The sequence below is a fragment of the Pelodiscus sinensis genome, chromosome 3, assembly GCF_052426305.1.
Source record: "Pelodiscus sinensis isolate ZL-2025 chromosome 3, ASM5242630v1, whole genome shotgun sequence".
NCBI lineage: Eukaryota > Metazoa > Chordata > Testudines > Trionychidae > Pelodiscus > Pelodiscus sinensis.
The window spans coordinates 193,318,564-193,332,890 of record NC_143054.1 but is presented as its reverse complement, the minus strand read 5'-3'; the positions used below and the strand labels follow the sequence as shown (position 1 = coordinate 193,332,890).

Here is a 14,327-nt window from a genome sequence, read left to right as displayed (position 1 = left end):
GAACACGGCTACCTCTCTGAGATATTTTACAACCTAGGATGGAACTCTCCAATCTGAACACGTTAGCATGACCCAATGTAGTTTAGACTAAATCAGACTATGAGCAATGTCAAATATAACCAAATTCGGCCAGGTTTTGGATACAAGAAGTATGTAGATTTATGACACTTTGTTTTCAGTATCTCTTCATTAGATCTAGTTTAGATAATGTTTCCTTACTGAGTAGACAGTTAGAATAAAAATAAATCTGTCTTTGTGTTTTGTAATACAACAAATGCTTGATAATAAGTTGCTGAGACATCAACCACAGCAGATACTTTTGAGAAACTTGGGCAAACCTCGTCAAACTGGGAGGACCTTTTTAAGGGAAAATGAGCCAATGGAAATGTAACGGAAACAAGAATAAAAGTCTGTTTGCATAATATTTTTAAAATTGGGACGGCCACATTACTCCTGAAAGTGTTCCGCGGAATCCCTCAGAAACACACTTCCCGCAGCTCCCCTTGGCTGCAAAGGACAAAATGGAGCCAATTGGGGCCACGAGGCTCCGTGGCGACTGCGCTGGTAAATAAACAAACCAGGGTGGCCAGTTAAAGTGTTTCTGAGAGGGATTCCGTGGAACACTTTTAGAAACACCGCTCTAGCCCTGGAGCAGGCAAACTACAACCTGAGCAGGATCCAGCCTTCCAAATCTCTGGATCCAGCCCGCCACCATTCTGCGGGTTACATGGAGCAGTGGTGCAGGAGGGCGAGTAGAAGGTGGAGGTGGGGCGGAGCGGGGGATGGAGTGCCAGAGGCAGGCTCTGGCTGGGCGGCACTTACCTAGGTGGCTCTGGCTAGCAGCCCAGAAGGATCCTCAGGCAGGCTGCCTGCCTTTCACACCCCCGCATGCCACTCCAGGAGGCCAGCTGCAGGGGGCCATGTGCTCTGCATGCCATGAGCTCCCAGGCGGGTGGGGCGTGGCTTTGCGCTGCACTGGCCACTGGGAGCTGCAAGATTGTGCTGGGTGTGGGAGGCAGTGCTCATCGCCCCCCCTCCCCCAGGGGTTCATGGTGCACAGAGAGCACAATGCCCCTGAAGTGGCCACTTTGAACAGCATGCAAGGGTGTGAAAGGCAGGGAGCCTGCCTGAGGATCCTTCTGGGCTGCTGGCAGGAGCCACCTAGGTAAGTGTTGCCCAGCCAGAGCCTGCCACTGGCACTCCATCCCCCCCTCTACTCTGTACTCGCCCTTCCGCACCACTGCTCCATGTAACTCCAACCCTCTGCACCCTCACTCCTGCACCCATACCTCCTCCCAGACCCTGCACCCCAATCCCTTGCTCCAAGTCACAACCCCTTTCCAGACCATGCACCCCTCCTCTACCCCTCCTCCTAGTCAGAATCCTCTCCTGCACCCATATCCTTCTCAGTTCCTGCACCCCCTCTGGCATGCCAGTCCCCTGCCCCAGGTCAATATCCCCTCCTTCACCCAAACTGCCTCCTAGACCCTACACCCCCCTGCACTCCAATCCTCTCCCCAAGCTTCCTTCTGCACCCACTTCCATCCCAGGCCCCGCACCTCCTCCATTAATGTCATAGAAGCGTGCAACCCTTTAACTCTTACCGAATTCTTGGAGCGGCCCCCCATCAAACATTATTGCCGACCCTGCTATAGCTGGACTGGTCTGGTGTTCATACAGCATCCTAATGTCTGTGCCTGGACAGTGGCAGCTTATGTAGAGACATTCTGAGGCAACTCTTCTAAACCCAGAAGGAGTTACATCTAGTCCTCTTCTATCAGAGGGATATTTGTCCCCAATGATAGGTTTCTGGTGGGCTGGGAAATCACAGGAGAGAACTGTGGATAGGTTTGTCTTGGGCTGGTGGGATTCCTCTGCATCTGAAAGGGATCTGGGGAAAGATAAAACAATGTATTTGCGTTGCTTAATGGACTGACTCTGAACTTATCACTTAACTCATAGACTTTGTTTAATTGATTACAGTGACCGTGATGTTGTCAGCCTTTTTGGTTTGTTTCCAGATAAAGTTGGTTGTTATCATTGAAAGCCTCTAATTTATCTCAAGCCAATAAAAATTGTTGATCAGTAGTAAACCATTGGTTTCATTCCCTGTTTACCAGAATTGGAATGTCCTGCTAGCGTACAATTTCGGTCGCCGAAAAACAACGCCGTTTCTGTGATTATTCTTGCAGAAGTGGAAGCCCAAACCATTGAGGAACTAAAACAGCAGAAGTCCTTCGTTAAGCTGCAGAAGAAGCACTACAAAGAAATGAAGGACCTTGTCAAGAGACATCACAAGAAAACCACCGATCTGATTAAAGAGCACACTGCAAAGTACAATGAAATCCAGAATGACTACCTGCGACGTAGAGCAGTCTTAGAAAAGAGCACCAAACGGGATAGTAAGAAAAGGTATGTGGAATAGAGCTTCCTCTCCTTTAACACAAACCTTAGGTGTCCATTTACTCTTCATTAGGAACCTAACAAGTAGGTGGAGATAGCCCATATAAAAACAGAGGCCAGGACATTCATAGACTGAATAAAGGCAGGAATCTTGAAATGAAGGTGCAACCTACCACTATGGACAAAAGCCTCCTTGTGTTGCATTTCTTTTCTACTCACAACCCAATAAAATTGTTCTAACTGACACGGTAGTTTGCTTCCACAGTGTATATCACTTTCACCGTACAAGAGGGGACACACTATTTGTGTATTGAGAAACCCACTTTCATCTTTAGGGCGCTGATGGGTGATTCTCCTGTTCTGATCATCCATTCCTTTGCAAATAACACACTTGACTGGAACTTGAATGGGGAGTTCCCCCATGCCCAGATGAAGAGGCTGCTTACTGGCAGCAGCTAGATACAAGAGTAGACCAGAGACCAACTCAGAGTCACAGTTCAATCCCCGATCCTTGCTGCAGGCAGGCAGTAATGTGGATGAACTCTTTGCTGACACAGGGAACTTGCCTTTCCTAGCAAGCACTGCTGCACTGGCTGATGTGCTTTGAAAGTGCCGTATGCCTCCCTGCTTTGCTCCTTGCAGCTTCTCCTTTACACTATAAAGCATGCATGTAGCCCACAGGGGGGCGATAAGAAACCATGTTATGCTCCTTTACCCCCATGCACAGGCAAATAGGACAGGTCATAGTCTGGCTCCAAATGAGCTAACAATTGGCCTTAGATTGTTAGTGTGAACACTAAAGGTGGGCTATTCCTAACCTATGGTGCCTCCAAAAGGGAATCCCTGGAAAGAGTTGTTAAAACAATGCAAAGACTTAGACCTATTCCTTGACTTTTGAACCTTGTAGTTTTGTTGACTAACAGCTAAAAGTAACTGAATACTTTTCAAAAGATGGACCCCCTAGACCACTTGGTGACTCCATCAAGTGTTTTGATTGATTTACTGTAAGTAGATCTAGGAAAGATGTTACAGCCCCTTCCCTTAATGCAGTCCTTGCTGTGCTCTTTCTACTTCTCAATCCTCCATTGCCCTATCTATTTTTTGTGTGAACGTAATTTTTTTTAAGTTGGTTTAGAAAATAAAGGGATATGAGCATTGCACCAAATCTTTCTAATATTCTTATTGTATGCATGTAGCAATGAATTATATCTATCAATAAAGACCCTCAAAAACAGCTACCGTGAACACTTGCACAAATTGTACTTACTCATGTTCCTAAGTTTATGCAGGTTTGGATACTAAATAATACCACAATTGAATCTGCTTAATCAGGTCTTCCTTTTGGTAGATTTCTGTTCAGCCCAATATTGCAGCATTTTAATTTCATTACAATTTATTTAAATATAGTAAACATTACAGCATCATTCTGTGACTCATTTGATTAAAATAAGACCCATTATGGTCCTTTTTATTATTTCATAAAATTGACTACCTGCAATTTATTATAGCTTTTAAAATATGAAAGCCATGAATATAAAAAAATCTCTGGAGGGCAAGCAGGGAGAAAAAATAGGAGTAATTTCTGGCCTCTGACTTCCATTATAACACCTCTGATTATAAGTGGTGGAGAATTAGTCCACACAATTGTTCCCAAAGGCCAACTTAGCCATTTATGATTGTCCAATGACAGAATCCTCATTCAGTTTAATAGGAGCTTTGTACTTCTAAAGTAGCCTCCACATATTTAAGTGACTTTGGCTATATTCTGTTTTCAGAACATTCAAAGTTTGAATCTATAAAATTCTTTATCACTGTTTGTCAGGTGTGTTACTCGGTTATTTGAAATCTGCAGTGTTGCCAAATGCCACCATTCAATACAGAAATCTACAGAGAGTGATGTCAAGATTTGTCTTTGGTTTATTCTGTTCAAACTTCAACGGTATAATAAAATCAAGTAAATAATTCATTTACCTTTCAGCGAAGGTCATTTTTGTTCTATTAGGATGTGGCCATATATTTTCCATAGTGCCAGGCAATTAAATGTTTAACTGGTCCTTATTACATAGAGCTGCCAAAATCATTTCAAAGATGAGACAGATCATATAGGAAGACAGAAAGGTTAGGAAGTCTGATGCCCAATTTTAAAAGTCAGGAATATATAGTCAGAGTTATTCAGACTTGCAAGTGCATAGTATCTTAAGCAAAAGACTTCTAATAGGTTAAAAAATCCTAATAAAAACAGACAGTTTATATCATTTTAGATCATTAATGAAGCTTTTTCCCTGAAACTAAAGAATACAAATTACTATTTTGTCAGTAGTCCCTGCATTAGAAAATGACTCAGATATATATAACTTGATCAGAGAGCAATCAGCGTTTTGCAGCTGTGTGTAGAATTGGGCACTAATTCAGTAAAGTTGAAGTCTGTGGGGTTGACTCGCATATTGAAATTGACACAGATGATCTCTGCTGCATTGGTGTCCTAGTGGTGTAATAAATTAAGATTGTTTGTTTGTTTGTTTGTTTTTTCAAAACAAAACTGGTCATTCAAATATCTTAAGATCTTAGTATATGTAGCTGAGCTTTAGGAGAAAGCCATATTTTTTCAACAACACAAGTGAAGTATCCTGAAAATATACAAACTAATCATATTAATTGCTCAGATTAATTAGCATGGCTACCCTATTGTATGCTACAACTCTGTAGTTAGATTGGAGGCCTCTCCTTTCATAGTGGTACTGCTAGTGCTGCCCTTGGAAAAGTGTGATGAAAATGTGTATATGGAGTAAGTGCTGCCATATCTATGCAATATGTAGTTCAAAAACCCTGAATATAGTGCAAGTTGCATTGTTGAGACAGGCACTGACATTTTCAAAAGAATTTCATCTTTTAAGGGTCCAGATTTAGACACCTTTGGCCAGATTTCCAAAGGTTCTTAGGCATCTGAAGATGTATATAGGGACCTAGTGGGATTTTCAACTGTGTCTTAGCAAGTTAATTCATAAGATGGAGGCTATCTACTTCTATAGGTATCAAAATACCTTAAGGTGCTACATATGTCTGAAAATCTAGCACCTAGAGCCTGATTTGCAAAAGTGCTGATATCTGATCTTTAGCTTCTCTGAAAATTAATCACAAGGGATTCTGAATACTTTGGACTTAATGCTTAGTAGGCAATGGCATTGCTCAAATTGATTTTAGGAATAGATTGATACTTGGTTAGGAAGGTTGTCACCCTACTTAAATTTTCCTTACAAAAGTCATTGTTCTTTCAATATAAACTGCCTGAACTAGGAAAACAGAGCTATGCTATTATTTCCTTTCATTTCTTTCGGGAATGTGTGTTGCTCACCTTCCCTATCAATCCTTGAAACTGAAAATTGGGTTACGGGCATTCAGAGACTTAGTATGGAGTGTGTATGCTACACTGGCATTTTGCCTGGAAATTGATTGGGTAACTTCGCTTAAAACACCAGATCTTGCTCTGGCCATGCTAGCAGTACTGTGAGAAGGGCTTTTCTCATGCTGTTTCAGTGTTCATGTACAGTATTCAAATTCATGTCAAAAGTCTCCCCTCTTTGAAACACTTATGTTCGTCCATTAGTCTTTGTCTGCCTGTGCCAAGGAGTTGGAGTTAGGGCTTTCTCCGTAGCAGGCCCTTCACCCCTGAATTCTCTTGCACCACAGATACAGCTGAGTTGGAACATGGCTGTAATCAGGATGCTTTGCAGGAGATGCACACCCCTTTATCTGGATCTTTTGCTGATTCAGTTTTCACTTTCATTTAGAGTAATGGCAAGATCTTCCTAGTCTGTTGGGGTTTTTTGTGGGGTGGGGTGATCATGGTGCTAAGTGGGCAGTGTCTCAGGATTGAAGGATTTAAGGATTTATTCCTGCAAGTAGGAATAAGAGATCCTCCGGAAAAGGGCTTTATTCCGGAGGATCGCGCCAGTCTGGACGCTCTTTTCCGGCTTTTCCCCAAGCCGGAAAAAAAGCGGCGGCCATGTTTATTTAAATCCCGTGGGGGATATTTAAATCCCCCGCGGATTTCCCTATTCCAAAGTTAGGAATTAGCATGCCTCTTCCGAAGAAGGGGCCAGTGTAGACGTAGCCAATGTGATGGGATGGACAAAATCCGACATCCCTGCAGGAGGTCTTTCAGCACCATGGCCAGCAACAGGAGCAGTAGAGAGGCCCTCTGAGCAGAATAGAGTGGCAGCCTCCACTACAGCCAATTAGGGTGCAGAAGGTGGATATAAAAGGAGCTGATAGGCCAGGGCCTGTCAGTTCCTTCCTGGAGCTTGACCCAGGCAGACCTCAGGGCTGACTGGGGAACCCCAGCTCTCTGGACAGCTCCAAGTGGGAGCTGGGGCATCGTACCTGGTTGGAGCCGGGTCCTGTGGCTGAAGGCTAGCCAAGAAGCCAAAGACAACCCTGCAGAACCCTGGACAAGGGGAACTCAACCACAAGGCCCTAGAGAAAGGGCTGGATGCGACAGCATCCTGGGGAAGTGGCCCAGAGATATAACAGCAACTAAGTACTTTGAAACTCAGTAGGTAACTGCTACTTATAGGGTCCCTGGGCTGGGACCCAGAGGAGTGGGTGGGCCTGGGTCCATCTGTCCCCCCCCCCCCCACACACACAAAACCTCCGTACAAATGGCACCTTGAGGGGGGTTAAAGAAGAGGCCTGATCTCTGGCCACTTGTTGGACACTGTCTCGCCTGCAGACAGGCGAGTAGAGACTATAAGACTCTCCTCAGCCACCAAAGGGTGAGTGCCTGAAGGAACTCTTTACACACTGCTATTGCAAAAAGCAGATCTGCCTAGGAGGGGACAAACAATTAAATGTCCACTGTGAAAGAGAAAAGGGGGAGTTTTATTGCTAGTAAAAAAAAATTACTGTTGAGATACAAACTTCTAGCTCCTCAGATGGTGAAAATCCATGTGTTTCCATTAGCTTCAGTGAAGCTACACTAGTTTGTACCAGCTGAGAATCTGACCCAATGTATTCAGCCGTCAGAAAGAAGGACACACTGGCAAGGTAAAGAGCTCTCCACATTCTAATTGATTTTCTGAATTTGACTTTCTGAGTGGCTGATTCATGTGATCCTACAGATTCTTCTCCCTTTTCAGGACTTTATAATTTTATCTGAAGCAAGAACTCCACCCTAGGCTGAACTCTAGCCTTTTGCCACATCACTATAAACTGCCATGTCTGAGGTTTCCTAGGCAACTAGATTAACACCTAGAATAGTGCAGTAAGCACATAGGAATATGGATCAGGGCATATGCTTACAGGTTCAATTCTTTTGTTTAGATTTGTTATTATTTTATCCTACTCCTTTAGCTTTATGCACTATTTATCTCACTCTCACATGCATCATCCACTGCTCCCTTACCAATCCCTTGCCTACCCTTGTGGTGACTTTTAACTTTTAATTTTTTCTTTGCTTCTGTGTAGTACCTTCCTCAGGTACCACAGGACTGTTTCTTTCCAAAAGAGCATAAGCTAGCAGATATAAGGATTTCCTAACTCCTAAACAAACACTGGCCATGCTTTTTATGAATGCAAACCTCATGTTAGGTTGCTAAACCCACATTTAGGCACCTAAACAGGTTTTGAGTTTCAATAAGGCTCAGCACTTAAGAGCTTCCATTATTCTTATTGAGTTATTTTGAAAATCAAGACACTTATTAGCTAGATAAACATGAACTTTTGTATCCAATTAGGTGCCCAATTTGGAAAAATATTGGTGAATATGTTTATGAGTTATTTATGTTGATCCTTATTCTCCATTGCAATGCACCTTGTGCAAATTGAGTTTAAATCCTGACAACCACGGCCACCACCAAAATGCTGTCTATTATACTCTCATATTGCATCCTCCCATGGAAATCAATGGAGAAAACAACCGATTATTTTAAGTGTGTGGTAAATCATATAATTGCACTGGAGAGAATATGCAGGACATAGACACGTATTCATTCTTGATGGGCTACCGATGCTAGTTTAGATAATTATAGAAAGAAAGAAAAAGAAGGAAAAAAGAGGAATTGTACTAACTCTACCTATTGAATGAACAATCAGTATTCTGTGTGTCTGTGCAGATGTGAAACTGGAAGCCCGGATCACAGTTCAACTATTGAACAAGAACTGGCTGCCCTTGATTCAGAAATGACCCAGAAGTTAATAGAACTGAAGGAAAAGCAACAACAGCAGCTTCTCAATCTCCGACAAGAACAGTATTATAGTGAAAAATATCAGAAGCGAGAACATATTAAGCTGGTAGGTATAAGGCTCATGGCTGACACTGTCCTTTGAGGCTCTCTCAAGCATTAGTGGAAGTTCTGCATTGTCATTAATGAAGTCGCATTTTGTCCAGCACGTCACTTTGCGGACTCCATTTGTGAGCTTTAATTAAGCCAGGCCCAAGGTGTGCATTCCGTATTCAATGAAAACAAAATGGGGGCCAAAAAGTAGGATGACCATGCATCCTGTTTTGGCCGGGACAAAGCTGTGTCCCGGCTGTCCCAACTGTTTTGGTAAAAGTGGGCATTTGTCCTTTTTGCCAGCTTGATCTGTTGTCAAGAGATAGAGGGACAAACACCCACTTTTGTCACAAAAGTCAGATGCAGGGGGATGTGCGGGAGGGTGAGTGGCAATGCCCCATGCGATGGCGGGGGAGGTTGGGCTCCAGAAGTGGGGAGGCAGGGCTAAGGTGAGCAGTGATGCCAGCCCCCTTTGAGAAATGTTTGAACTGTTGCTCACCTGAGCCCTGCCTGCCTCCTGCGCAGAGAGGGGGGATGGGCTAGTGGCTCAGGCCAGCCTGGGATGGGAGCAGTGGAGGGAAGAGTGCTCAGGCCAGCCCCACAGAGTGTCCCATTTTCTCCTTGGGAAATATGGTCACCCTACCAAAAATCCAAATGGTAGAGGGTGACTTCCAAGGGAAGTACTGGGGGCAAAAGATCTATCTGGCTTCAAGATTAAACTAGATGGGTTTATGAAGGGGATGGTTTGATGAGATAACATGATCTTGGTAACTAATTGACCATTCATTATCAGTGGTAAATAGGACAATGGAGGGATGATAGGAGTCACTATAGAGAACTTTCTGGGTGTCTGGCTGGTGAGTCTTGCCCACATACTCAGGGTTTAGCTGATCGCCATATTTGGGGTCAGGAAGGAATTTTCCTCCAGGGTAGATTGGCAGAGACCCTGGAGGTTTTTCGTCTTCCTCTGTAGCATGGGGTACAGATCACAGCTGGAGGATTCTCTGCATCTTGGGGTCTTCAAACTATTTGAAGGCTTCAATATCTGAGATATAGGTGAGAGGATTATTCTAGGAGGGGGTGGGTGAGATCCTGTGGCCTGCATTGTGCAGGGGGTCAGACTAGAGGATCATAATGGTCCCTTCTGACCTTAAAGTCTATGAGTCTATGAGACTTTGGGTATCAAACACCACATGTAAGACTCACTCTTACTTGCTTGGGCTACCAACATCACAGGCAGGTGGGAGAGAGAGTAGACTCCAGGAGACCTCTCCTACCCAGAAATGGGTGAGGCCAAATTCTGCCCCACCTTCCCAACCGCAACTCGCCAGCCACCAGAGCTGAATGAGCCCTGAAGGAAATGTAAACCTGCTGCTTCCACTGTGGAGCAAAGGTGCCATCAGGGATGGAATTGTGAGTCATAATTTGGTCTGTTCCAGTTGTGCACCGAGGCTTGCTTGGGGCAGATGGTAACAGTGGTGGGCAACCTACAGCCCTCAAGCCACATGTGACCCATCAGGGTTCTATGTGTGGCCCACAAAACATTTTGTTTACTGTTGCCCACATGCAGGGTTGCCGGATACCTCTGGTTTCCATCCACATTGTTTTTTGCCTACTGGTATTACTAAAGTGACACACACACATGGGCTACGTCTACATTGGCACCCCTTTCCGGAAAAGGGATGCTAATGAGATGAGTCGGAATTGCAAATCCATGGGGGATTTAAATATCCCCCGCGGCATTTGCATTTACATGGCTGCCGCTTTTTTCCGGCTTGGGGATAAGCCGGAGAAAAGCGCCAGTCTAGACGCGATTCTCTGGAAAATAAGCCCTTTTCCGGAGGATTTCTTATTCCTACTTTCTTATTCCTACTTTCTTATTCCACTATAAACTTTCAAGTAGGAATAAGAAATCCTCCAGAAAAGGGCTTATTTTCCGGAGAATCGCGTCTAGACTGGCGCTTTTCTCCGGCTTATCCCCGAGCCGGAAAAAAGCGGCAGCCATGTAACTGCAAATGCCGCGGGGGATATTTAAATCCCCCGCGGATTTGCAATTCCGACTCGTCTCATTAGCATCCCTTTTCCGGAAAGGGGTGCCAATGTAGACGTAGCCATGAAGTGAGGTGCGTGCTGATTGCACACAACATTGTGAGAGCTGTGTGCTCCCTCTGCATCCAATCAAAGCACTGCTACGGTTCATTCGGCGTACTCTGCAAGTGCTTGGTACACAAGCCCAGTGAGCAAAATTATCCTATCGTGGGAGACCATCTTTGTTATGACAATCTTGCTGAGATGAAGGAGGGCTATTCCCACTCCCTAGCCTAGACTGCCCATAGAATATAAACTGACAGTCAAGCCTAATATGTCCCTAATAGGTCAGGGATTTTTACAGAAAATGCCAATACTGAAACTTTTCAGAGAAGTATGAAAGCATAGAAGCTTTTCTATGAAGCTTTTGTCAGGAAGGTTTTCTAAGGGCCAGGCTGGAATTTAGAGAGAGACCCATCAGGTCAGAATAGGTTGGTGACTAGGAAATTCTGCCTTGATTCAGAGCAATGACTTGAACTAGGTCCCCCACATGTCACATGAGTATCCAAACCACCAAGTTATTGGCTGTTCGGTGGTAGATGACTGTCTCCTTCCCCTGCCAGAATTTCAAAAGGTGTTGTTTTCATTCTGCTTCCAGCAAAACCTTTTTTTTCTTCAGAAATGGAAGTCATGGACAGCAGGTACTATAGGCAAGGGAAGGCATTGCCTTTCCAAAACTGCCTACACCCTCTGCCAGCCGCCCGGGAGGGCTGGAGCCTCAGTGCGGCAGCTCGGCTCCATGGCAACCCAAGAGGGCTGGGGCCACAGTGCAGTAGATCTGTTCCCCAGCAGCCCAGGAGGGCTGGAGCCACAGCATGGTAGCCTGGCTCCCCAGCCACCTGGGAGGGCTGGGCCATGGCACAGCTGCCCCAGGTGTTCTGGCCATGTGGAAAGGGTGGGGCCATGCCACTCGCTGGGGTTGGGGGTTGTAACCTGGGGTGGAAGCTGGACTTTACTCCACAGGGCGAGGAGATCTCAGGAGGGGCAGAGTATCAGATGGAAGGGGTGGGGCCTCAGACTTGCCTTCCCCAGCTTCAGCCTTCACCCACCACCCATGATGGAAGTGTTGTTTTCTGGCCATCCCCACCCATATATATGCTGACGTTATCAAAGGGAATATAATCTATTCCAGAGTTCTGAGTTTTCTCATAATGTGATGTTTTGAGGGACTCAAAGAAGGGTTGATCCGTTTGATGTTATTAAGAGTGTGGACTATATCATGTATTTCTTTCTGTACGTCTTGCAACTTTGTATTTTTAACGATGTTATTTGGCAACTAACACCACTTTTTGGTAGTGGGTAGTATGGCATCTGGTAGTGTAAGGATATTTTAGAAGGATATGCAGATAGTCCCCGACTTACGAACGAGTTACGTACCAAACACTTGGTCGTAACTCGATCTGTTCGTAAGTCGGACTCCATTCATTTAAATGTGACTGCGCTGTTCATAAGCGCGGATCGCACATTCATAACTCGGGGACCCACTGTAATGAGCTTAATGGGTGGTTGGTCATAAGTACAAACAGTCGAAGGCAATGCGTTTGTAACTCGGGAACCACCTGTACCTTGAATAGGAAATGGGATTTTGCTATTTTGATCTTTGTGTGTATGTTAGGAGTCCATGTAAAGGTTGGATGGGAGCGTAAATCAGTGAACGATGAAAGATAATATTGCTGTGAGGAAACAACTCTCTTGCTCATCTCTGCTTAATAGCCTTGGCACAGAATATGCCACGCTCAGTGCAATATTTGAAGCAGGTTTCCTGTTTCTTCTTCTGCTTTTTTATACTTTATGACATTCTCAGAAGCAAACTTGTAAAATAAAGTAAAATTTCATGAAAATGAATCAATAAAAATAACTTCAAACATTCCCTGAGGCATGACGTTGTGCCAGACAGCATTCTCAGAAAAAACAAATGCTTTAAACACATGCAAGAGCATCTTTTATAGACAGCGAGGAAGTATTTTGCATATAGCTTATTCCAGGCCAGCATTTGTTTTCACAGCTGGAATTTTGCTGTTGGCTGAAAGAGGCTCATAAGGCCCTCTGAGCTGACATAGGGAAGACTGAGCAGATGGCAACTGATGATGCAGAACATTTTGATGGGGAAAAAAAGGGTTTTTTTAGAGTGTTATAATATATACCCTAGGGAAAGCCATTGCTCATTGGTTAGAAGAATGAGCAGAGATTCTGTGGTTCGCCCCCAAGATGCACACATAGCACAAAAGGCATAGTGCACTGGAATTGGAAGCAAAAGTGGCACCTTTGTGCCTTCTGGATTCTGGGCTCATTTGTAGGCCAAATTCCACCATCTTAGAGCAGCCCTGGGGGTGATTCTGATTTATAGCAGCCTCCCAAATTCTGGGGAATTCCCAGAATGTCCACAGCAGCATAGACTAGAAAAAGTCCCCATCCCACTCCTAGCATATTTCCTTCTACCCTGAAAATAGCCCCTGAAACAAGACACGTACATTTTCCCATGCTGGGATAATTTTCCCCTAGTCTCTCCAAGCACTGGGCCTTTATTCTTCTCGTGCAAATTGTAAGGCCTGAGAGTGATAAGACAGATTCTGCCCCACAGTCTCCAATAGGCAATAGTACCCTTAGCCTGTACTTCAGTTATTATATCTATCAATCATTTTTTGCAACCTTCAAGGCAGTGGTTTTCACTATAAACTTCAACAACATTGTCCCAAATTGGTAAGTGTGCTCAGGAAATCGACAGCGCACGCACAATGAGGCATGTGTGCCTCCAGATCCTAAGTACACATGCAGGTCCTTTGCTTATATACCACCAGGGGCCATGCCCACGTACATGTACACTTTAAAAATTATGGGATGCAATTAAATATGGCAAGAGGGTTATCTGAGTCTAAGGTGTGAGGCCAATGTTTTAGAGAGGTGTTTCTCAAAGTGGTCTGTAAAACCATTCTGAGAAACCTGTTAACTGGCCACTCCAGTGTGTTTATTTACAGGTTCTACAGCCATGGAGCTTTGTGGCTCCCATTGGCTCTGGCTGGCTATTTGCCGCCAGTGGGAGTCGCGAGGTTCCATGGCTGCAGAGCCCATAAATAAACACACCGGAGCGGCCAGTTAGCAGGTTTCTCAGAGGGTACGTCTAGACTACATGCCTCTGTCGCCAGAGACATGCAGATTAGGCTACCAGACAGGAAAATGAAGCGGCGATTTAAATAATCGCCACTTCATTTAAATTTACATGGCTACCGCGCTAAGCCGACAAACAGCTGATCAGCTGTTTGTCGGCTCAGCGTGATAGTCTGGACACGCGGGTGTCGACATCAAAGGTATTTGTCGATCACCCAGGTATGCCTCCTGGGATGAGGTTTACCTGGGTGGTCGACAAATACCTTTGATGTCGACACCCGCGTGTCCAGACTATCGCGCTGAGCCGACAAACAGCTGATCAGCTGTTTGTCGGCTTAGCGCGGTAGCCATGTAAATTTAAATGAAGCGGCGATTATTTAAATCGTCGCTTCATTTTCCTATGTCTTGTAGCCTAATCTACATGCCTCTGGCGACAGAGGCATGTAGTCTAGACGTACC

General features: G+C 44.7%; 1 protein-coding gene across 4 annotated transcripts in view; it reads left to right on the top strand.

Annotated features, from left to right (window-relative positions):
- PLCB1 (phospholipase C beta 1) overlaps positions 1–14,327 on the top strand; it is a 698,632-nt gene that overhangs the window by 573,046 nt on the left and 111,259 nt on the right. For all 4 annotated transcript variants that reach the window (XM_075925686.2, XM_075925693.2, XM_075925689.2 and 1 more), the window contains 2 exons: positions 2,193–2,412; positions 8,514–8,691. In XM_075925686.2, coding sequence (XP_075781801.1) covers positions 2,193–2,412; positions 8,514–8,691 — 398 coding nt within the window. The remainder of the gene's footprint in view (positions 1–2,192; positions 2,413–8,513; positions 8,692–14,327) is intronic.